Genomic DNA, 24,930 nt, shown 5'->3' with positions numbered 1-24,930 from the left:
TTCCTGGGGATCAGGGTCAGGGGAAATGTGAATGTCTCTTGCACTGTGGGTGGGATTCACCTGCAGAGGGATTTCAGCCTCAGATGTGTCCTGTCCAGCCGCTGGGCAGTGCATGAAATCTGTTTTATCAGAGGATGTTTATTGCTTTACTCCAAGGGCAACTACATTTTTTGCCAATTAGCAGAACAATCAATTCCCAGGTTGTACACGTAGCTTGCAAAGATATTTATATTTTTCTTTGGCATTTGCACATCTGTGAGAACATTGATGAGTTCCTTAAAACAGGACGCAATGATTTGTTAATTGTGATAACATACATTTGCTTACCAGGACATCAACCAAAAATAATCTTTCTCAACACCATGATTGAGTTCTTGACCACCTGGACATCTACACAAGCACTTTGTTGAACATGTTTCTTCACCTGTCCCCCGTATAGCATTATGCTTAATCCTCTGGTACTGTTCGCGTGTCGGTCAAAAATGAGAAAAAATGATTATTATTTTTTTCTCTGAATTAAATGATGGTGCTATATTTTAGTTCGATAATGTTTTATATTTAATGTTTTTTACTTCAAGGTTATTTTATTGTGCTAAATCATGTTTATGCATTAGTTATAATCTATTTATTAACTTTTTGAGCATGGACATGAAAATGAAACTTCCAACTTAAACTGCCATAAATCTTGAATGCTTTGGAGCACAGACTTAAGTTTGGTCTCTTTTTAAACACGACACTTTACATATTATTGCTGAAGTGAAAAAAGTTATACAATTTTACTATTGAGAAAATCAAAGCCATACATTTAAACAAGAAGTGTTCCAAATTTGAGGTTGATATCTCAAAAAATTTGCTTTCAGTAATAATGTGCTTGTGCGCAGTACCAAACGATTCCATTAGATTAACTTTGTTTATTTTGACCGCTAACAATAAAAACAATGATATTTTATTTTTGTTTACACAGCAAGTGCCAAAACCAAGTTTCGTACCATTCCGATGAAGTAAAAAATCACCGAACAGCAGCAGAGGGTTAAACTGTAGTCATTGTTTGACCAAGGCAACTATACGTCTCAGTTGTGGTGACATTTACTTTTTTATAAAAAATAGTAGATGGATACTTTAGCACAGCATTCCTCTAAGCCTTGCCATTACTGTTTGGTAGGCCGCTTTCCCTTGCTGTGATGGCTAAAATCATAGCTTTGAGGACTATTGCAGAGCTAGCTGATTGATATTGGAAACACTTGCGAGTACCCCTTTTTGCAATGGCAGGTTTCCTGTTTCAATTTTCAAGGTTTATAGAGGCTGTCAGTAAAACCCAGCTCCCCCAAGACTGCTTTTTTATCTCATCAAACCAAGAAGGGAATATAGTTCTATTCAGGGGAAACATCAGCATCAGTAATATCCAATTTACTGAGAAAGGAAGGAGGCGGTTGATGTGACTATATAATAACATGCTACATGGAGCTTGGCAATAATGAATATGTGAATAGAAAATCCATTTATGGTAAAGGAAATCAATCTAAATCCAAAGTAAATCAAAGCAATTAATAACGCTTTGATGCAATCTACAGTGTGCAAACAATCACACAAAATTATTCATAGCAGGAAGTGAAGCGTAGAAACAACCTAAGACCTTATCTAAAACTTCAATGATCGCTTAATAGAGAAAGCCAGACACAACTTTCAACCTATGTAGAAAGAAAGCGAGTGACAGAATTACAGTGGCTATCTTTACAATAGTCTCCTATAGACTGCCTGATACAACATCAATTGCTTGTAGTATCACAAAATGTACAACGTCACAACTTCGAATATCTCTAGTATTTTAGAAAGCTCCATTCTAACCTTTCAACTTCATGTAACTCTCTTACAACAATACAAACAGAAGGCTTATCTTTACAATATATGTGTTGCTTGTACATATTTATCTCAAAGGAATTGATATTTACAGTTAACATTTGTTCTCATGTTTTATGATTCAACCATTTGAAGTTCAACAGTCAATTGGATGTCATGGAAACCCACAAAGTCAATTGACTTTCTCATCATTGTGTCTCACATCTCAGAAAAGCCTCTTGGGAATGTGTTTTAGATTTACATCTAGAGTCGGCTGCGATGAAATGCTACATCTGCTAAGATGATAAATGTAACCTTGGTAAGTCCTGTGAAAAACTGCCACCTCTTTATGGCTGCATAAATACATAACTATGCATGTTAATTTTGTTTGCAATTTACTGTCGGATGAACGTCCAGTATTGCTGGCATCAATTAAAAGCACTTTAGTGTTTAATGCAACAGGCTGTCAACAGAAAAACAGCACATCTGCAACACATCTATCATTTATATTGTCCACCATGAATTTATTGGACACATGTTAAACAGTTTAGTCAACCATGAATAAGTAAAGACAACATTTGTGTCCATATATATTGTGTGGAACCACTAATAGCAATCATGGGAGTTAAATATAACTGGCTGCTGATTACAATGTATAATTTTTACTCATCCCTCGATATTCTGTCACGATCCCACACACGAGAAACAGGGAGATCCAATAACGGTAAGTATTTATTAAAGGGAAATCCAAAATCAGTAGTCAAGTCCAGGCATGGGTCAAAATCCGAATAGGCAATCCAAAACGAGACACAAACAAGAACAGGCAGGAAACAGAATACCGAAGTGGCTGTGAAAAATACAAGGACTCCGTGACACATACTAAAACAGACAGGGTTATATACACAGGGAAACTAACAATGAAACAGGGAACAGCTGAAACAATGATGACGGAGAGCTGAGTGTAATTAACAGTGATTGGTACAGACAAGGATTGTGGGGAATGTAGTTCAATATGTGGATGACACCGTGGGGAAGAGGACCTCAAGTGGATACCAGAAAAACACAAACCAGACACTGTGACATAACCCCCACTCTACGGAGCGGCTACCAGACGCTCCAAGACAAAAAAGACAAAACAAGAGTCCAGGCGGGAGGTGGAATGGTGGAGGCTCAGGGGGAGGGATGGGGGGCCAGGTCCATGAAGGGGAACAGGAACAGTGAGTGACAGTTTAACCGACAACCAGAGTGAAACAGACAGTCCATCGGGCGGCCAGGGCGGAGCAGACAGTCCATCGGGAGGCCAGGGTGGAGACCTCCCCTCAGGTGGCCACGGCAGAGACGACCCCTCGGGCAGCCAGGGCGGAGACTTTCCCTCGGGCGGCCACGGCGGAGACGACCCTTCGGGCGGCCTCGGCGGAGACGACCCCTCGGGCGGCCTCGGCGGAGACGACCCCTCGGGCGGCCACGGCGGAGACGACCCCTCGGGCGGCCACGGCGGTGAAAACCCCTCGGGCGGCCACGGCGGAGAAGACCCTTCGGGCGGCCACGGCGGAGACGACCCTTCGGGCTGCCACGGCGGAGACGACCCTTCGGGCGGCCACGGCGGAGACGACCCTTCGGGCGGCCACGGCGGAGACGACCCTTCGGGCGGCCACGGCGGAGAAGACCCCTCGGGCGGCCATGGAACAGGAACAGACACCGACTCAGGAACTGGAACAGACTTCACCGGCTCAGGAACAGAAACAGACACCACCGGCTCTGGAGCAGGCACCACCGGCTCAGGAACACACTCCACCGGCTCAGGAACAGAAACAGACACCACCGGCTCTGGAACTGGAGCAGGCACCACCGGTTCAGACACCACCGGCTCAGGAACACACTCCACCGGCTCAGGAATACACTCCACCGGCTCAGGAACAGACACCACCGGCTCAGGAACAGACACCACCGGCTCAGGAACAGACACCACCGGCTCAGGAACAGCCTCCACCGGCTCAGCGGTGGCCATCTTGTCCGAACACACAGGTTTGGCAGACGTGACGTGAACAGACTCGGCGGCAGGAATATTGTCCAAAGACACAGGTTCGGCAGACATGACGTGAACAGTCTCTGTGGCGGCCATCTTGTCTGAAGACACAGGCTCGGCAGACGTGACGTGAAGATTCCTGGGTGTTTCTAGGATGTTAAATAGCGTTGAAAAATAATCAAACAACGTTTTAGTGGCCATCTCTTCAGGGGACACAGGCTCTGCGGCGGCCATCTTGTCCGAAGACACAGGCTCGGCAGACGTGACATGACCGGTCTCTGGATCGGCAGACGTGACGCGAACAGTCTCTGGATCGGCAGACGTGTTCTTCCTCCCCCTTCTCCGTCCGTGACGGTGAGATGGTGGTTCCGGTCCGTCCCTCACGAGCCCAGGGTCGAATGGGGGCCATGGTGGAGAGTGATGTTGGGCCTCCACTCGACCACCTCCTCCTCTGCGACCTCCCCGGGTCCCACGAAAAATGACAAGGTGGGTTCCCTTAAAATACTCTCTCCTCTCCAGTTCAGTGGCTGGGGAAAAAAAGTTAGAACTCACACCGCTGGATCTCTGCATGACGGAGTCCTTCTGTCACGATCCCACACACGAGAAACAGGGAGATCCAATAACGGTAAGTATTTATTAAAGGGAAATCCAAAATCAGTAGTCAAGTCCAGGCATGGGTCAAAATCCGAATAGGCAATCCAAAACGAGACACAAACAAGAACAGGCAGGAAACAGAATACCGAAGTGGCTGTGAAAAATACAAGGACTCCGTGACACATACTAAAACAGACAGGGTTATATACACAGGGAAACTAACAATGAAACAGGGAACAGCTGAAACAATGATGACGGAGAGCTGAGTGTAATTAACAGTGATTGGTACAGACAAGGATTGTGGGGAATGTAGTTCAATATGTGGATGACACCGTGGGGAAGAGGACCTCAAGTGGATACCAGAAAAACACAAACCAGACACTGTGACATATTCTAAATGGAAAGAATGAAAAAAGGCATTTCTTTGGTGGAGTAACTTCTGGTTTCTGTTGTAAGTTCTGTGGGTATACAGTTATTTCCGAGTAAATCCCAGACGATCCCGTGGACGTCCATGTCCCTTTCTGGATTCCTTGTGCACAACCAGGTTTACTGGATTAACATGGCTATGATGTGCTGACATTGGTTGGTCATAGTTATTTTATTTACAATAAAAAATAACTATTTATTTTATATGATAATGTATTAATAAAGTTAATGCATTTTTCTTCTTCATTTTTACAAACTAAGTGATGAGTCTGAATCTGTATATGTACAACCTGTATTTACTTATTTAACTTGCAATATTACTTTTCCCTTTGCATTATAATGCAAAGATCATAGCAAAGTTGAGTATTCATTTTGATTTACTTGTTCTTCTGTGCAATGAAATGTTCCCTTACCTTCAGAATGATGGGACAGGGTCAGAAGGCTCACGCAAGAGGCACCAATTCCTGATCCAAAAACAGTGATGCGATTGGAATCGCCGCCGAAATAGCCAATGTTCTCGCTTATCCAACGCAGAGCCTGGATCTGATCCAGAATCCCATAATTCCCTTTAGCAGCCTGGTCTCCTGTGCTGAGGAACCCTGTAACACAATGAGCACACATGGCATTGAGAAACCTGCAGTGTATCTGAGGAATCTTCTTAAGCCTCTTGTCAGACAAATTCATGGATTTGATCTTGTTTCACATCGTTTGTGCAATGGATTTGAATGATACTTCACACTGGCTATCTGAGGGGAGGTGCACTTTCTGACTTTTTGCCTGGTAGATGATAAAACGAGTGAAAAAATCCCATAGACTCACTTTGAATGAGGGACTCAAGGCATATCTTTAAGCTAAAATATCATAGAGACTTCATACAGTAATCGGCTCTTTTGATTTTGAAACCTCAGCAACAGCACACTTTTTTTTTTTCAAAACACTCTGAATACCTTGTCAAATGCATATCACTGCCTGGCAACCACAGCCACTCACATTTTCTTTATAAAATGGAAAATATTTTATTGTATTATTTTGCACCATTATAAATACCGAATAAAGACAAATGTAGAATACTGTACTGATAGTATGTTGACCAATCATTGCACTCAACCTGTATTTATGTAGATAAACTAGGGATGCACGGATGAATCGGCCAATAATCAGTATCGACTGTTTAAAAACAGCCAATGATGAGGGCCAATTATATCCTGTCAATTAAAAGGGGCGGGGAAAATTCAGATTGCAATTCACACTGTGTTTGAAGAAAATCTCTGCTGTTGAATTTAGGGCTGTCAAAGTTAACGCGACAATAACGTATTAACATTTAAGATTAACATATAGTAGCGATGTTAAAGCTCTATTTGACCCAACGAATGACCTGTAGTTCAAGCCAGGGTTGCAGGTCTGCGATCAAACATAATTTGTATCGCCTCCTATCCAATCGCAAAGAGCATTGAGCTTTACTTCTGATAAGAAACAAAGTCTCAGCTTTCAAATTCAGTCCATTTTATCACGAAAATCGAACAATAAATGGCATTTTAAATGTGACATTACTGTACATGACTGTAGCGCCTCAGTTTAAGTAGAATTAGAGAGAAATTTTGTATCGGTACATCTCTATGAGAAATGATTTACAAATGTGCACAACAGATAGAGATTTCCTAGCGTGGAATAGAGCAACAACACTGAAACAATGTTAATCTACATGTTGCCTCCCAGAAGAGCTATTATTAGAGCTGGTGACTGGGAAATGAATTTTCTGATACACAGAGGCTAAATGTTTTATCTGGATTGCTTCCTGTCTTCACTCCGACAGTGGATGGTTAGCTTTGACAACCTGACATCTCTAGAGGGAAAGCCTCAAACTGCAGGGCTGGTGTTAACATGTGTGCCAATGCGTTTTCGTGCGAATGCAAGAGAAAACCAGAGACTGAAATAGAGAAGGGGAGAGTGGGCGAGAGAGATAAGAAGAGATTCACTAAACAGCTGTGCGACATTAGCATGTAGAATTTCTGTGCAAACTCCTGGGTTTTATTCACTTACCACCTGCAAATTAGTTGAAGCAGGCAGAAAATGCACTGTAATAGTGCCACACCATGTGTATTTAAAAAAAAAATGAAGCCATATTTTATAGAATGTGCTACATTGATCATGGCAGATGATCAACATGGTGATCAAATAATGCAGAAGAGCATTACAATCAAAGGCAATTTCCCTCCAGAGAGTGTGTTTGTCTCTACAATTAAGGAGCCACTGAATGATGGGTAATATCATTCATATTCACAGAACAACTGCATGAAATCTCAATTTGATAGCTGTGTCTGAAAGCTACAGTACATGTCCAAATCCAATATTTGCATAACCTCGTGTCTGCTGAGCTGCCTTCATCTGGTCGGTTTTTGAAGGCAGCATAAAGCATCCTTCAGTGCCTATCCCACAATCCTGTGCGTGCAAGTCAGTGGTTATAGTGGGAAAAAATAAAAATGGCATCATAAATGCCCCCTGAAATCAAAATTTAAGTTTTTTTGCTTTTAGTATGAATATGTCAGCCTTAAGGTTATGAATAAGCTGGTGTGTTCCAAAACAATGACAATATTTGCATTTAGGAGATATAAGCGTTCAAAACGTACTCTCCCTCACTTCCGCTAAAATGGATAATCCAATCAAATGCTCTCTAGAATCTAAAGCTCCGCCCCCTCTTCTATAAACACCACCTGGCCGAAGCGACTGTTGACACGTCACAGAGAAATATGTGTTGGAGTGTGTGTTCGGTTGCTCAAACTCTCGAGTTTTATTCCGTTTTCTAACTGTACGATAGTTAAGAATAAAATGACTAGAATTTATTTACACCTCTACTAAAATCCAACGTATCATCAGCGCTCGGATTCGCCTCCATGGTGCTATCAATCTGTGAAGGGAAAGTAAACGCTATTGGCTATTTGAAAAGGGGGTGGAGCCATTCAATATGTCCCGCCTTAGCTTCCTGTTTCAGTGGAAATTACGTTGACGCATCACACAGAGCTGAGCGGTCCAAGGCACTTCAGTGAGCCTTTAAACTGACAAAAAAGTAGCCTAAAAATAGTAATATCTACGTTAACTGGTTTTAATCAAGTCAAACTAATTATTAAATCAAACTAAAAACATTTGTATCAACACAACTCATTTTTATGGTTTAAATCAGGTTGAAATAGCTTAATAAGGGAACAATTTACCATTTTTTAGGTGTATGAAGCGGCTGAACGAAGAAATTAATGAATACGATCTGATTCCATTTCCTCTGAGAAATAAGTGTTGTTCTCACATTATACATGCTTGACTTTTCTTGGGAGGAATCTTTACATAAAAACATGACTGACTGGACACAGCTTAACTTACGTGAAATAGACAGCGAATAAACACGTCTTTATGACAGCAAATTATTGGAATGCAAAGGGAGCGCTGTTCCTCTATGGATGGAAGAGAAGGCTCACCATCTTGTTCCCAAAATGCGTTTTTTATTGTGCTTTCATCAGGAACAAATCAATTAAACAGCATGTAATATATTAGCATATCAAATAAAGCATGTTTTTTTTTGAAAGGCTGCTTCCTGTACAGAGGAGCGTGCAAAGATAGGAAATAGGTTTATAGAGAGCATCTCAAGGGCATTGGCAGACATTCTGCACTTCATTATGTCACTTTATATTGACGTAGAGCCGCACGCTGAATCAAATGAGAGTTAAATCACTTATATTCATGCAAAATACATTGCTGTGTTTGTCTTCTCAAATACTCGTTAATGAGCACAAACATGGCATTATTCACCGGCAGTCAGAGATCACCGCAACACACAACTAGAGGTGTAAATTAATTAATCAGTTACAGAATTTATGCAATAATACAGTAACAATACTAATGTAACCCATTTTACTTTAACCCACTACAGTGATTGTAATGGTAAATGGTAATTACATTTCATTATTATTTATATATATTTTTTTGTTATTATTATTAATATTTTTTCTTTACATTTTACATTTAAAAAAAAAACACAACAACACACAAGCAGTAATGGCTTGGACTGAAAATGATTCTATATGATCTAATTTGAAAACAAGTTCCAGAACTATTATGAAGACAACGAAGCCAACCCACAGGCTACATTTAAAAAATATATTCTCTGTGGTTTGTGGATCTTTTTAATTGGAAATGTGGAAGCAAATGTTTTCTTTGGAAAGCAATTAAGATTTTTTAAAGATATTTTTACACATCACTGTTTTATATGCAGGCCTGTTGTAGAATTTACGAAGCACTGGGGTCAGACTGAGGTTATATTAGCTTTTGCTTCAACATGTTATTGCCTGTTGCATAGGGTGACCAGATCCCTCATGGTGTGATACGGAACGGGACCACATGAGCATTTACTTTACGAAAGCAATCCGGTCTAATGCGTTTTCAACTACCTCTGGAAGAGGTGGAAAGTGGACAAGCTCAAAACGTTTTTACACCTGTATTTAGCGTCGTCCACTTATGATCCAATCGACCAAAACGCATCTCAATACCAGGTGTAAACAGGACCAAATATACTGACACATACCCGGTTTTCATCAAGCTGTTTATGTTCACTAAAGCCATAACCAACTGTATTTACCCAAGATACAACTGTGTCTATATAATCAGGCGCAAAGAGAACTGAATTCTGGATTACGAGAGAGCGCTTCTGGTGTGCATCATTCAGCCTGATACTACATTGAGTGGTTTTTTTTTTTTTTTTTTTCACTTACTGCAGATAACCTTTTTCTAATAAACTCTTTTTAAAGATCTTCATTAAATGTACACACTCGCTTCTTTGAAATCTTGGCATCTGACTTGAACTCCTCCGCACTCTCTAATACCCCGTCTTCACTAACTAAAGTTGGGCTAATCGATAACCAATTGTTCTCCAAAATATACTATGACAAGATTGGCTACCTTTGATTAGGCTACTCTCGCGTGGCTCGGGCCTATACTCGCTTTTATGATCACCTAGCAAAGACAATTTAGGAAAGAAGAAATACAGGACAAAACATGATTTTTTTTTCATAATAAGTTTGGTCTCTAAAAATAGAGTTGAAATATGGGACTGTCCGGGGTAAAACGAGACATCCAGTCAAGTTCAATATCTTTATGTTGTGTAGGGCCATCCCAGAATTTACATTCACCTAAAAAAAAAAAAAAAAAAAAAACACAGCAATGCTGTATTTGTAGTCTGTAATCTGCTATCTGTACATTTCCCAGCATCATATGGGCTCTAGAGATGATGGTACTTGTTAATTTGATGATAATGCAATACATTACAATATTATTACCTCCTAGGGGAATAGAATGCTTTCCACAGGCAGAAAAAAGCTCATAAGGTGACTTACAATATCAGTAGTGCTTAACATCACTAAAGGTGATGAAACACAGACTCTCCTATAAGAGTTTTAACAATAGCTCTTGTTCACAATGCTGACAGAAAGAGGGTGAAAGCTCTGTCTCAGGCCAATCCTGCATGTTCAAATTCCATCACTGTAAAACATTTTTGGCTCAATCGCACACATAGATATCGATCGATGCGGCTACAATGACATGACATTGAGCTGGTGGGAGTTGGGCTGGAGCTGACGCTGGAATATGACCACATTAAATATACAGCAAACTCACTGGAGATTTCCTCACCTTCTTTCATCACTAAAGCCGTCGGGCAGATTGCTCACTGCTGTCCATCCAATGCCTTGCCCTCCGTTCATCTACCCTGTCACCTGGACGGCTCATCAGACAGCCTCGCTCTGAGCATGCTTTGAATATCAAAACATTTCCACTCACTTCTGCAATTCATGCATTCCCAAAGGCCTCGTACATCTTATCATTTTTAGAGTCATGTACTGCATATTAGGATGTCACTGCAGACATTGCAAATGTACGATTGTCTTGTTTCACAGTTAAAAATTATAAACACTTGTGAAACTACATAAATACAGCATTTAGCTGCAAGTAGCAACAAGCAAACTATCTGCAAAAATGTTGGTTGAATATATCGTTCTGGTGATGGAACTGATATGACACTGTCAGGGGGTGTTAACAATGGTACATTTAAAGGTTTTATCTCAATATGGAAAAGCACTGCAGAGAATCAGAGATTAGATCCTTTATGACATGTCGCCATCAGAACGGCGGCCATGTTTTTCAAGATACACAACTGTCATCATAGACAATGATGGCAGCTCAAAAAAAGACATTGCATGTCAATTTTGAGGTCAATACGACAAACGGTTCGGTAGTTAAAGTAAATGTCACGTTTTGTTGTATTATAGGGCCGATAAGTGGCCCAGTCCTGCTACTTTTACTCAGTGTGTTCTTAGACTGAGGCCTTACACAAATGTGTCATATTTAATGAAAATATCTCATTCCATTTAATAATTATATCCATTTATATACAAATAATTCTTTGACAGGGTTCCTTTGGCACGTAGAATCAAAATCAAGAGTCGACCAATAATACTATTTCAGTGGCTTTATTCCAATCAAGCGAACGACCTAGAACCAATTTGCTATAGAACTTGCATGTTTGGTATTGTTGTACTTGGCATGTCCAAGTGCAAGGAAATGATCCACAAGAAAATTTGTTTAAAAAAACAACAACACATTCTATGTTTCACAAAACATTACTATGTTCGTAAATAACATTTTACTGTAAAAATTCAAAATGGCTGACACACAAAATGGTTGACATGGTGAAACATGGTATCGTTCGACTTGGTATGCTGCGCCTAATAACTAAACATAACTAAACTTAGAAGTTTAAGCCAAGATTGCACTATTCCTGTACAAGAATGTGTTGACAGGTACCAAGTTTTGTCTCAAAACATTTAATAACTTTATCTGAGCCAGTTTTGGTGAAGATCAGATGAACTGTTTTGGGCAAGTTCAATAAAGTAGGGTTTTCTGAAAATTCTAAATGGCAGGAAATTTTGTTGTAATTGAAAGCATGGTACGCATTCGACTCGGCATAAGGAATCTGGGATTTTGTTTCTAGGCCTTACAGTTCAAAAGGTTTTAGCGTAAACGTGATGGTGATGGTACTTTTTTAAACTTTATTTTAAGGCGGGCGTACACGGTGCGAGTTCGGACCAGGATCGGACACTCGGGAGGTCGTGAGATATTGCACACGTTGCGAGTCAGTTTAACTGATAATCGCGTCAATGCAGCTGGTACACGGCACGACTGTCCTGCACGAATTTTATCCCGAGCCGGCAGCAATCACGTGAGCTTTCGCGCTAAACACAGAGACCGTCAATGTTGCATGCAGGCAAAGCTTCAGAAATGTGTGTGCAAATGATTTGTTGTAAAGCAGAGAACAGTAGCCATTCAACATGAAAACTAGAGAGAGAGAGAGAGAGAGAGAGAATTATTATTTTTATTTAATTATTTTTATTTAATATTATTATTATTATTATTATTATTTTCTATAGTACAATGTTCAAAATAATTTTCTATGCTGTTTTGATGCTTTGGCAATACAATTGTATTTTTGTCATGCCAATAAAGCTTTATTGAATTGAACAGAATTGAATTGAGAGAAGTGTGTGTGTGTGTGTGTGTGTGTGTGTGTGTGGGGGTGTGTGAGAGTGTGAGAGAGGGAGAGAGACAGTGTATGCGCACGCTGTATGGTTGCTGCCACTGAGGTATAGCCCCACGTGGTTGTGTATAATTTGGAAATAGGAGACAGCTGGTGAAAATCGGGCCGACTCCCCGAATTTTTTAAACATGTTTAAAGATGATCGGGAGGTCGGGGAGGTGCTTATAACGTGCTCGGCTCGGCTCGTAATTCCTCTCACACGCTGCGAGCCACGACCATGCGAGCATCACCGATTCCACTCGATTTCTCCCGAGTGAAAAAATGTATCTGCGAGCTCGTAAAAACAGCAAAAATCGCACCGTGTACGCCCGCCTTTAGACAAACTTCCTGGAGTGATGCGCAACGACTGGTGGGTAAATATCACTCTCCACTAGGGGTTGCACGACTACTGATTTCTGCTAGTCGATTTCTTATCAAAACAATACTCGAGTTACTCGACTACTCGTGGTTCATGCTACTGTAAATGAAAAGACATGAAATAGCTAGATCTTATCAATAAACATTATTAATTCATAGCCTAATGCAACAATTACATAAGTAAACTCTCAAAACATTATAATTATGACATTTCATTTTAAAATTTTCATGTAACAGTCTAAAGCCAAATAAATAGCCGCTCTTGCCTTTCATTTCAGACGGGGCCGTTCACATATCGCGTCTTTTTCGCGCTCAAGGTCGACATTTCAAATGTAGGCGCGCTCATAATGGAAGCAATGTGGTGCGCTAGTTTTTCCAGGCGGGTTTTTCCTTCTCATCTCCAGAAATCTAGTAGTAAAGCTAATGCAAGGGCTAGAAATCAATTAATCCTTTGCTGATACTTCTTCGTTGTCATCATGGAGAGCGCAGTTCATGGTTGGTTGCATAGCAACGACAGACGCCATGGGAGCGCAAGCGCTTGTAGGAGACAGCGGCACGGCCGCGCTTTCCGCACGTTTTTAGACGCAATATGTGAACGGCCTCTTGCAGAGTTGGCCAATTACTATATTTTTGTCATGCTTGATGAAATACTTCCACACATCTGACGTGTGGTGTCTGTTGGTGACGTTCGCCATTTTTAATTCATTTATGGTTAATGGACGCTCGAGTAGTCGATTGTTTCCGACAGCGTCGACTAGTGGTTGAAGTACTCGACTAGTCTATGCAAGCCCTACTCTCCACTTCCTGTGAAGTGAGGTATCGATCTTCCCCTATTCCCTATGCTGTTTGCAGTGGCCTTCATATAAAAAATTAGGGCTGGGACAGATGTTGGTATATACCCAATGATATTCTCTTCGTAGGGTACTTACCGCCTGTAATGGAACATACCTACAAACTTAGTGAGTGAAAAAAAAATCTTTCATCATCAAATATGGTAAACGGCAGCTCAAGCAATCTTGGTTGACACACGAGAACCAGTGTGCACTAATCAATGTTTATGTGAATAAATACCTAAATTAAATCTTTTTATCATATAATCCATATGCTTGATTCACATGGATTTCTTTTACAATGTCTTTATGTACTTTTAGAAGCTTGTAAATGTTGCTGAGGTTGGGAGACTGGCATTATTATTCGTTTACTTTTTAAAGGATGGACCACAGATTGAGAAAATATTAAAAATATCTTTTTTTTTTTTCAACAAAAGTCCAGAGAGTGAGTGAATTATGATATATTATGATATAATCATTTTGGGGTGGAAAATCCCTCTAATCTTTTAGAAGCTGAGGCAAAAAGAATGGAGAATATGTGATACTCGTTACTGAGCTTTAGATAGAGCCTGTGTTACTAATGGAGGAAGACAATAATGAAGGAAGGAAGAGGATGATGCAATGGAGTAGTAGCTTTTGACATCAGCCAGTCTGTCTTCCTCTCTTTCCTTCTCTGTGGATGCCAGCTAACAAGGCTGTCTGTGTGTCTGAAGTATCTGCCAGTCTCCCAGCCCCGCCTGCCCAACCTCAGCTACACAATCACTGCCTTGACAGTCTCATAACCCCCCTCCATTCTCTCCCCAGGGCTGAATAGAGGGGCTCTGGCGTGAGGATGACGAAGGAAAGGGAAGGCCACCCTCAAAAAACATAAATATGGGATTTGAAAGGGAAAAGGGCTAGGCAGAGGCGGAGAGCACATCCCTGAAAGAGCGGGAAAGAGCATTTGGATCACTGTACAGTCCTCTCTTCAAAGACACTCTCTGGCCGATTCAATGATGTGTCTGGGAAGTTGGGGGGAAGGCTAGAACAAGAGAGCTGTTTTTACGGCCCTCTGAACACTGGGGCCCATTCACATCTCATTTCTGCTCGCTTTCTGATGGAGGGGCGGAAAAGAAGAGGCCACAACGAGAGGTTTCTCTGCGAAATAGATACGCTTCCAGAATGCAATGAATGGCATCCAGTAAAGTATGGGGCTAGGCTTGTTTTTCTCCAAATTACTGGGATGGTTTACATACACACATACTCAAGTCCACTTGTCAGAATTTCATAAAAAAAAAAAACTGTGCAAATCACTCATTCTAATGGGTATTCCCATTTAAAAATCTTTGGTGGTGTTTTAACTCCACATTTAAATACATATGGAGTTATTTATATTGTTTTCACACATTTTCATCTAGCAATTGAATGACTTTTGATTTAATGATAATGTCAAGCGATATAATAAACATTTATATTAAACATAAAATATTCTCCTTACATCTTGAATACACAAATGTACACATCTTTCAACTGTTATACCAATATTATACCATTTGCCATTGGAAAATCTGAATAATCTCACCATGTAACGAAAACGTGAAAATATCTGTCACCCATTTACGTTTTTCTTGTCATGTGACACCAAAATGCTTGGTTACACTTCATTTTAAGGTGTTACAGTGTAATTATACATTTAAGTACTGAGCAATAATAATTAACTACATGTACTTACTATAGGGTTAGGATTAGGGGTTGGTTTGGGGTTAGTGGCATGTAATAATACTAAATGCATCCTTTATGTTAGTTCCACCGCATTTATTTTGGCCAACAAATAACCAAAAAAAAAAACAAGCAAAGTACATTTGTAGATGTGTCTGCAACAGGCAACAACAGTTTTTTTTTTTTCTAGCCAATTTTTACAAGATTTAATTGGTAATAAACAATTCTGCATATTTTGGATGATACAGTAAGTATTGGTAAAACACCATTGAATCTGGTGATCTTAAGCATGCGTTGGATAGTAAAGATTTGCATAGCAATCTATTTTAGTATATATTATTGTGTCTAGATTTATTTATGTAATCTACATCAGTATACATATTACTATATCACTGAGGCATCTTCGACATCCATTTACAGTAAACAGTTCTGGTTGACCATTTCAAGATGGCGATTGACATATGTGCAGAAGCTGCATCTTGTTATTAATATGTCTATGAGTTATACCACCACCGACATTTTGCACTTGTTAACATATTCATTACAGAAGAGGCATATTTAAGTCACTGTGTACAGCATTGTGATGCATTTCTGAATAAATGACTACAGATAAAACGAACACCGCATCACTGACCGATAAATCATATAATTCCATCATTTATCAAGGAGAGGTTTATGATGGAGTGACTGGCGTGGAATTAATGACTGCAGATATATGATGGGACAGCATTAGAAGAATGTCATACCTGGATTTAGATGAGATCTGACAAGACCGCCTTTTCATCTTTGAGCTCTTAATAATAGTAAGAGCTCTTGACGCCAAGATTTTCAGCCCAAACTCTTTATTATCAGATGAAACAACCGGTGCATTCTTGATATTTTGATTTTCAATTCAGCTGAAAATGAGCATTTGATGAGATTGCAACGGACATGCAATTTCTACGGTATTAAGCGCATTCACCTCAAAGACACAAAAACCTGTCATATTTATGTGCCGTTGTGGAACGCTACAAACCAAAACCCATAACGTTGATAGGCGAGGATAAACGACCCGGGAAATTTGGGACTGATAAAACAGATTGCTTCCACTAAAGTCCAATGCCTTTAGGAGTAAGCAGTAAGCAGCGTAAAGTAAATCAGGGTGCTTATGGGCCAGCTGTTAGCCATCCTGTCCTGTGACAGCACTTCTCTTAATCTGATTACATGACATGCTCTCTCTGGGCAGGCAGGAACCCTGTGAATGACAAAAGAGTGGTGTGCATTGAACGGCCCTGCTCTCATGGAGCACTTCCCAATCAATCACATCCAGCTTTGAATGGCACTGAATGGAAGCGTGTGTGTCAGGGTGGGGGCGACTCGCTCTGCATCTCAAAGACAGCGAAAGGCTTTTACGCTAAGTGTAAGCTTCAGCCTGAGAGCTACAAAAGTATGAAACTGTTGCGTACATCAGACGGGGGGGGTTATCAAAGCTAATCAGTCTAAGGGAGCGGGCGTACGTGGTCACATTTCAGAGCATCTTCAAAGTGCCGCTCGCCCCCGATTGCAGGTGGAAGCTGCATCTCTTCATAATGAGAGCCTTTGGGGGGGGGGGGGGGGGGGACAACGCAAAACTCCAAATGTGGTTTGACAGCCTGCTTTGATAAGACCATCTTTTTTTCTTCTGTCATCCTACAGTTCCAACTTGTTCTCAAAGGAATAGTTCAGTTGAAAATGGACTGAAATCGAGCGTTTACTCATGCTGATGTCAATCCGAACCTGTATGAATTTTGAGGAACACAGATGAAAAAATGAAGTAGATAGATGAAGGATCTCTGAGCTGCCCTTACAGTGAAATCATTCTGTGACCAGGAGGTGTCAAGATCCAAAACCGTGACTTTCTGTGAAATGAGAGCGTGTGAAAGGTAGCGCTGGTTTCAGTTACCCGGATGAGTGTTATGATATACAGCAGTGCCACCGATCTCAGTGAGTTCCACGACTGACCAATCAGAATTGGGTATTGAGTCACACAATACAGTACATTATGGTTTCGCTCACTTTTTCAGCCGCATTTTTTCCGGAAGTATTTTACCCTTATGATTTTTTTTGTTTAAATAATTTTGAGCAATGAGGAGATTCATTACAAGCTTTGATTAAAAGCAAAAAAGTATGTTGGCGGCTATTTACACTAAGTACAAATAGCAATAGGAAAGAAATAGAATCTCATGAAGCATTGCAAATTACATAATTGGATAAAAAAAAATAATGGTGAAATATAAAACTATTAATTTAATGCTGTTGATACACTATACCAGATCATGCTGGTTTCTACTGGATTTTTCAGCAGGGTATACCATCAATTAACAACCTCAGAGCTCACAGTAGGTCTGTCGTTAATATATCGTTAAAGTTATTGTGACTTTTTTCTATTTATTCCAATGATGAATGGGGTTTTTACTTCTGGAAGCTGACTATTGCACTCTATAGAAGTCTTTGTGTGAGGAACAGACCAAATATCCACCTTTCATTCGTTGAATATCTTGCCCTCTGCTACAGCTCTTCCAGTACATCTCATTCCTTACATCACTCTACTTAAGTGAAAAGTGAAAAGTCATTTTTGTTGTGCCTTTTAGAGTTTGACAGCCTCTGGTTTCAAAATGCTTTCATTGTTTTGAAAAAAAAAAAGACAGTCATAGAAGTTTGGAACATAAAGAAGCCAAGTAAATTGTGTCCATTTTGTAAATCCTTGATGTAATTCCTTTAATTATCAGCGCAGATGTGGCTGAAACTCATTCCAGGTGGTTGCTGTGGGCTTTCCTTGTTCTGCGTCTTGTGTTTTGCTAACACTCTAAGGTGAAAACATCATCCAACTCATTAGGGGGCTGTCGAGCGTGCGGCTACCAGCAGAGCCAGCGGATTCTCCTATTGGATGGGCAATAAAGGAGCGCTACACTGCCACTCTTCCTTGCCAACTCCCTTTCCGCCATCAGTGGCGTAGGCATGGAAAAGGATCCCACACCACAGCTGTCCGGCTCTGGAGAAGATTACAGGGGAAGCTGCCCGCTGCCTCCCAGTGTGCTTGTGTTTGAATGCGCTGGGAGTGACGGTGTGCAGTTGGGAGGTATGGATATTAATCACGGCGAGCAGTGCAAGCCTGGGCCTGCTCTGGAAGATGGATGTGGTGTGAGTACGGTGATGTCACCCTGACGAATGGCTTGGCGATGTTGGAGGAGACTTGCACATCGCCTCTCATTTCAATTAGTTCCCAAGCGCTACTACCTGCTCCATCCTCTCACGCAGGTTAGAAACGCACACACATACGCATAACAAACACACACCGTTCCTCTTCTCAGGCCGCGGACCAAACTCACCTTTATCAAAGCTGAAGGGACAGTAGTTTTTCTTAACAGGCTGCACTGATACACAATCATTGCTCAGGAAACAGTTACTTCACATTAATGGTGCAGTAATTTGTAGTCCTCAATTGTTGCTGTCATTGCCAAATGAAGTCCTGCCTCTTACTACTCAACACTCACTTCTAATAATCATTTACTTTCCCCCAGATTCTATGCAACAATTCAACTCTAATAGAGCTCATAACAGGCTTCAAAACATCATGCGAAACTCTCCACAGTACAATTAGCCTTAACATAATCCTGAAATGTTTATCCTACCATGCTCTCCAAGGTTGTTAAAGTTCCCCCGTAGTTAATTATTGTATCCCTTAAAACTAATCTTTGATCACCAAAATTACATTTTCCTGTGAAAAAACAATTCTACATGCCTTAAAATAGCTTGCCTCATTTAGTATACGTGGTTCTAGGAATATGCAAATGAGCCCCGCCTCCACTCACTCACAGCAGCTCAGAGATCCACTCAGTCAACGTACTGAAGTAAACAACATCGGCCACAAAGGTAATTAATATGATTAGCCTTTTGCTTGACTATATTATCAAACAGCTAATAATGTGTTGCTAATGTTACACAAACCATGTTCCCGTTCACCATCTCAGTCTGCCTTCTAACAATCATCAGAAACGCTTTGAACAACTCAGAACGTCAGTGGAGAAAGGCATATAGTTCATTATAACATCGAATTAAACATCATGTACCCGCTTTATTGCCCGGTTTTTCATAGCAACAGAAAAATATACAGGAATAACCTGGCATCTCTCGAGACTCCCCTGCTAGTTCGCTGTTAATGATATGCTAAAGCCCGCCGGAACGTTGATCTGATTGGTTACAAGGTAGTTTGTGACGTCAGAAACACCAGCGATTTCAAAGCGTGTTTTTGAGACCGTCTTTGGTTCACTGCAGTTTTAAGGAGAAAGTATCTACAATCACAATGTAAAAAAGTGCCCCTATTTACAAGCCAAACTGGTTTTGGAGGTGTGAAGTCATTGACCGAAAGAGAGACATTTCATTAGCGCTTCTCTGATGGCGTTTTGACTCTGCCGGTGTCTATTTCGCGGCGTTTTAATCTTTCAGTTTTCCAGCGGCCTTCGGACGGCCGGGCCAATCAACGAACAGAGGGCGGGCTGAGAGCCGTGACGTAGACGCTGATTGTACCGTGGATGCGTAGATTTTCTTCACATAATCTGCAAAAGTCGTTCACAGCCATGTTCACTCCGGTATTTCGCTCTATGGTTTTGTTTTCGCATCATTCATGTGTTTACAGTGGAAGTTAGATGCGGCTGAGCATGCGCATAACACACGCCATAACCAAACGTTATGTGATTGGCTTACGGGTAACCAATGATTTTAAACTTCAGACAAGCGCCCCCCCCCCCCCCCCCGCGAGAAAGAAAACACTTTTCAATTGTGCCATGTCTACAAAGCAAAGCGAAGTAGCAGAGTTTGGTATTACCAGGCTAAAAGAAAGACCCTTTTGTTATTAAAAAAGTTGACATAAAAATTGCCTATTATGCAATATAAATGTTTCTATACAACATAATTTTGATTTATTAATTGAGTATTAAACAAACTTTATTCTCAGTTTGGGTTTTTGGCTAAATGAAAAGTTATTGTTATTGTGGCAAATGGAATATATATATATATATATATATATATATATATATATATATATATATATATATATATATATATATATATATATATATATATATATATATATATATATATATATATATATATATATATATATATATTAAATCTATCAACTTTGGGGGATGAACAAAATTGCATACTTTTTATGTCAGCTGTGCTTCGACTGTTTTTTGCACTGATGAATATAAAAAATAAGAAAAAAACTTACAAGACATACACCTAAAATGTTTTGTCTACACACGTAAGTTTCATATCTGCAGCCATAATATGTGGATCTTCTTTTCTTTGTTTACATAACACAAACACACAAGGGTGAAAGTACTGAATATGCTTCTCACCAAATCAAACCATATCCAAGCTCTGAATATAAATCATTATAGTGGGTTCACTTGGGAAAGGCAACAACAAAATTCTGAACATGGATTTTATGTAAGAGCTCAATAATTCATAAAACATTAAACAAGAAGAAATCTCCAGCAGTGATTTTTTTATTTATTTATTTTTTTGTTAACCATAATACAAAACATTATAGCAAAGAAAATATGGGAAAAGGAATTGGTCATGATATTGTGATTCATCACAGAGCTGGATGGTTGGGTTCAGGGCGCACACCTCTTTATTGAAGAATTCTGTGGAATGTCTATAAAACTAATGAATTCGGGAAAATATTTCCTGGAGCCATTCTGCAGAAAAAGTGGGCGGACACTGATAAACTCGGTTTGGACCTTTGTAGGAAGAACAACCTAGAATAAACCGATGAGTTGATAAGCTCCTGCATCTCTGATGTAAATTGCCGCTCTGATCCGATGACAGAAACAGAACAGGAGACAGTGAGCACTGTTTAAAACAGGTACCCTGCACCTTTAGCGCTGATCGCTCTCGTGGAGCAAAGGCCTGTCTCTGAACCGCCATCTTCAAGAGTTCAAGAGCCTCTGCTTGTGCAAAGCAAGCGCTGGGCGAGGGATTTGATAAGTGTCCCTGGGGCTCTGAACTCCAGCTTAACACATAACTTGGGCTTTGAACCTCCGAAGCTTTTAATCCGGCTAAATAATGGGAACACATCTAATGCCCTGTATATGGGATGAAACCCTGTGTATCGTGATGCTACAGTAATGAGCTGGGCATTTGCACTGGTTGCCCCCTGCAAATAACCTTCGAAGTCTATTATCTACCAAAGCCTGTATGCAATAGTATGGGTTTTTTATCTTTTCTTTCTAGAACATAATGACTGCACTACAGATTTGAATGTGGGAGGGTTTTCCAGCAGTATTATTAGGTAATCCAGATTTGAGCATTTATATGCTTATTTTTTTTACATGTGACATTTATTTGGGTGCATGTAAACATAAAGCTACTGAGATTTCAACCCCTTTTTTTTAAGACATCATGTTTAATTTACAAATTCTCAGTGAAGTGCTACAGTACAAGCCCACACTGCTGTTCAAAAGTTTTTAAAAGAAGTCTCCTCTGCTCACCAAGGCTGCATTTATAATATATATATATATATATATATATATATTATTGTAAATATTGTATATATATAATATTGTAAAATATTATTACAATTTAAAATAACTGTTTTTTTATTTTAATATATTTTAAAATGTAATTTATTCCTGTGATCAAAGGTGAATTTTCAGCATCATTATTGCAGTCTTCAGTGTCACATGATCCTTCAGAAATCACTCTAATATGATGATTTGATGCTCAAGAAACATAGAATAGAATGTTCAAAAGAACAGCATTTATCTGAAATAGAAAGCTTGTAACATTATACATTATACTGATTTTCTATTCTTTTTTCTTCTTTTTTTTTTGGGGGGGGGGGGGGGGGTCAATTCTTAAATTGACCAATAATTTAAAAGACATTTAGACATTTAAAAAGACATTTGTAATGATACAAAAGATATTTCAAATAAACAAAATAGAACTTTCTATTCATCAAAAGAATCCTTAAAAAAATGCCCAGAGCTGTTTTCAACATTGATAATAATAATGAATGTGTTTTGAGCATCAAATCATCATATTAGAATGATTTCTGAAGGATCATGTGACACTGAAGACTGGAGTAATGATGCTGAAAATTCAGCTTTGATCACAGGAATGCATATATATTTTTTAAATATATTAAAATAGAAAACAATTATTTTAAATTGTCATATTTGTTTTTTCTTTTCTTTTTATTTTCAATCAAATAAATGCAGCATTGGTGAGCAGAAGAGACTTCTTTTAAAAACATAAAAAATCTTACCGATCCCAAACTTTTGAATGGCAGTGTGTATATATACAGTCAAACCAACATTTATTCAGACACTTCAACATTTCTCACATTATCAGTTTATTCGCTATCGTTTAGAAAAGGGTGATAAAATATGAGCAGAACTCAGAGTTCTCAGATCAGTTGATATTTGACTGGTTTTGTCAATCCTTCTGTTAGACTGTCTCACACATGAATTATGTTGACTATCTGTCAGCTGTTAAATTTAACTACACAATTACATAATACCAGTTTAGCTCAACCAATCACCAAGCAATGCTTCATTGTGTTCAGTGTGTGTGTAAAAAGAGCATTAGTTATTACAGAAAACACACTTCAGCAAAACATGATCAGCTCAAAGTGTCTGAATCATTTATTTATACATTTTACTAGTAGTCAGTTTACTTTATTTCGCTATCCTCACTAACATAAATGAACTATAGTGTCCTGCACACACTAGTAAAATAAATCTAAAAAAATATATATCTGGTGTCTGAATCATTTTTGGTTTGACTGTACAAGGTGTGAAATTAACATATTTTCAAGGTGGGTTCAAATATCTCTAAAATCACTATTTGGTCTTAAATAAGCCTTATTCAATAAGTGATGTATTATGTATTTTACTACAGTACATTTATCCATAGCCAGATTAGCCATTTAAGCAGGGTAATATCTTTTCAAATATACAGCAATCAGATTGTATAATTCACTTAATATTTATCTAGCACAAAAACAACGAGGATTACATTAAGGTTGACACAGTTAAGCATGAAAAACAGTGATGAACAACAGCAAAATATTGTATACTAAATATTTTGCTTCATAAGAATGCCTCACAGGGACTTCAGCAGGAACGAATCGAATGAATTGGTGAGTCGTTTTTTCCCCACTGCTTGATTTACACGAACTGTCCAAATAAAGCAGTCAACTATAATGAAATGACTTCCTAACACTACACTTGAGGAAGGAGTTTAGGAGAAAGAGCTTGATTATCGCCTCCGTTAAAGCTGTGTGCACAAACACTGTGACATGCTGCCAATCTGTTAGTGAGATTGACTAGTTTGAGCTCTAGTTTCTAAGATTTTTGGGCTTTTTTGTATTTGTAGTGGTGATGCGGCAAGCTAAAACCCGCTCTGAGTCGCAGAATTCATCCCTCTTAAAAGCATTAAAGCTAAAAATACTAAAGCTAAAAAAGACTAAGAAAGTTGGATCGCTAGTCGACCATCCTCTTCATCCATTCCTAATATATTTATTATGAATCTTACATAAGGAATAAATGTAATTTGGGTGAACGTCATCTGTGGAAGGAATGAAATATTTGAAATGAAAGGAACGTAATAAAATCCAGAAGGGAATCTCATGAGCTTCTGTGACTAACTCTGGACCTGTTATACACTGAACTGTCAAAACAACCTGATTGCAAGCGCTTAATTCAAATATGTGTTCAATATCATAACCGCTGGTACAGCATTCATCCCCATGACAAATATGACAACACTGCCCCTTTACTGTAAAAAATGAAGTTATACTGGTTGTGCATTAGGATACTTCGATTGAAATGATCGTTTTAAAGTCAACATATCAAAACCTCCCCTAGTGAAACTGACTTTTAATGATAAAGTAAGCCTTTCAAGATTGATCTACTATGAGGTCTGCGGAATACGCTTCTGGCCACAATGACCATAAATCATACCTTTACGTGTACTCATCTTCATCTGATTGAATCCATTCTGATTCCATATTCTGAAAGTTCTGTTTCTATGAATCCTATAAACACTGCAATCCGATTCACATGTTCATTTACATGTGCATTTATGTATTCCGAACAAAACTTCAGCGCATGTTATAATTAGTAAACATTCTCCCCCGCTGACCGCATAAAACGCAAGTAAACATACTTTCGTAAGATATACAATGCGTGTAAATCACAGCACTGCGCATGTTTGCAAGGCATTACCATGATTAATATCGTTCCTGTTGATCTGATTCTTTCAAGTCTACGTCACCCCTCCAAATTTCATTTGGATCAAGCTCAGTCGGCAGTTGTCTTTTCCTAAAGGAAAATGCATTAAAAAGACACACAAACACACTCTAAACTAATACAATTACATCATTTGCAAAGCAGCACGGGACAAGTAGTTAAGCAAAGTCTTTTACCTACGCGTACACACTTTATGAAGGATTGTTTGAAGTAAAATATTCTTCTGACATCTCTCTCGCCACACCAAAT

At 39.4% G+C, this 24,930-nt stretch overlaps 1 protein-coding gene across 2 annotated transcripts in view; it reads right to left on the bottom strand.

Moving 5' to 3' along the window:
- Positions 1 to 24,930, bottom strand: part of nlgn3a (neuroligin 3a) — a 241,725-nt gene that overhangs the window by 99,605 nt on the left and 117,190 nt on the right. For both annotated transcript variants that reach the window (XM_081383280.1, XM_081383279.1), the window contains one exon: positions 5,296 to 5,481. In XM_081383280.1, the coding sequence (XP_081239406.1) occupies positions 5,296 to 5,481 (186 nt within the window). The remainder of the gene's footprint in view (positions 1 to 5,295; positions 5,482 to 24,930) is intronic.

The sequence above is a fragment of the Scardinius erythrophthalmus genome (genome assembly GCF_964197995.2).
Source record: "Scardinius erythrophthalmus genome assembly, chromosome: 13".
Taxonomy (NCBI): domain Eukaryota; kingdom Metazoa; phylum Chordata; class Actinopteri; order Cypriniformes; family Leuciscidae; genus Scardinius; species Scardinius erythrophthalmus.
This window is presented reverse-complemented; position numbering and strand designations above follow the sequence as displayed.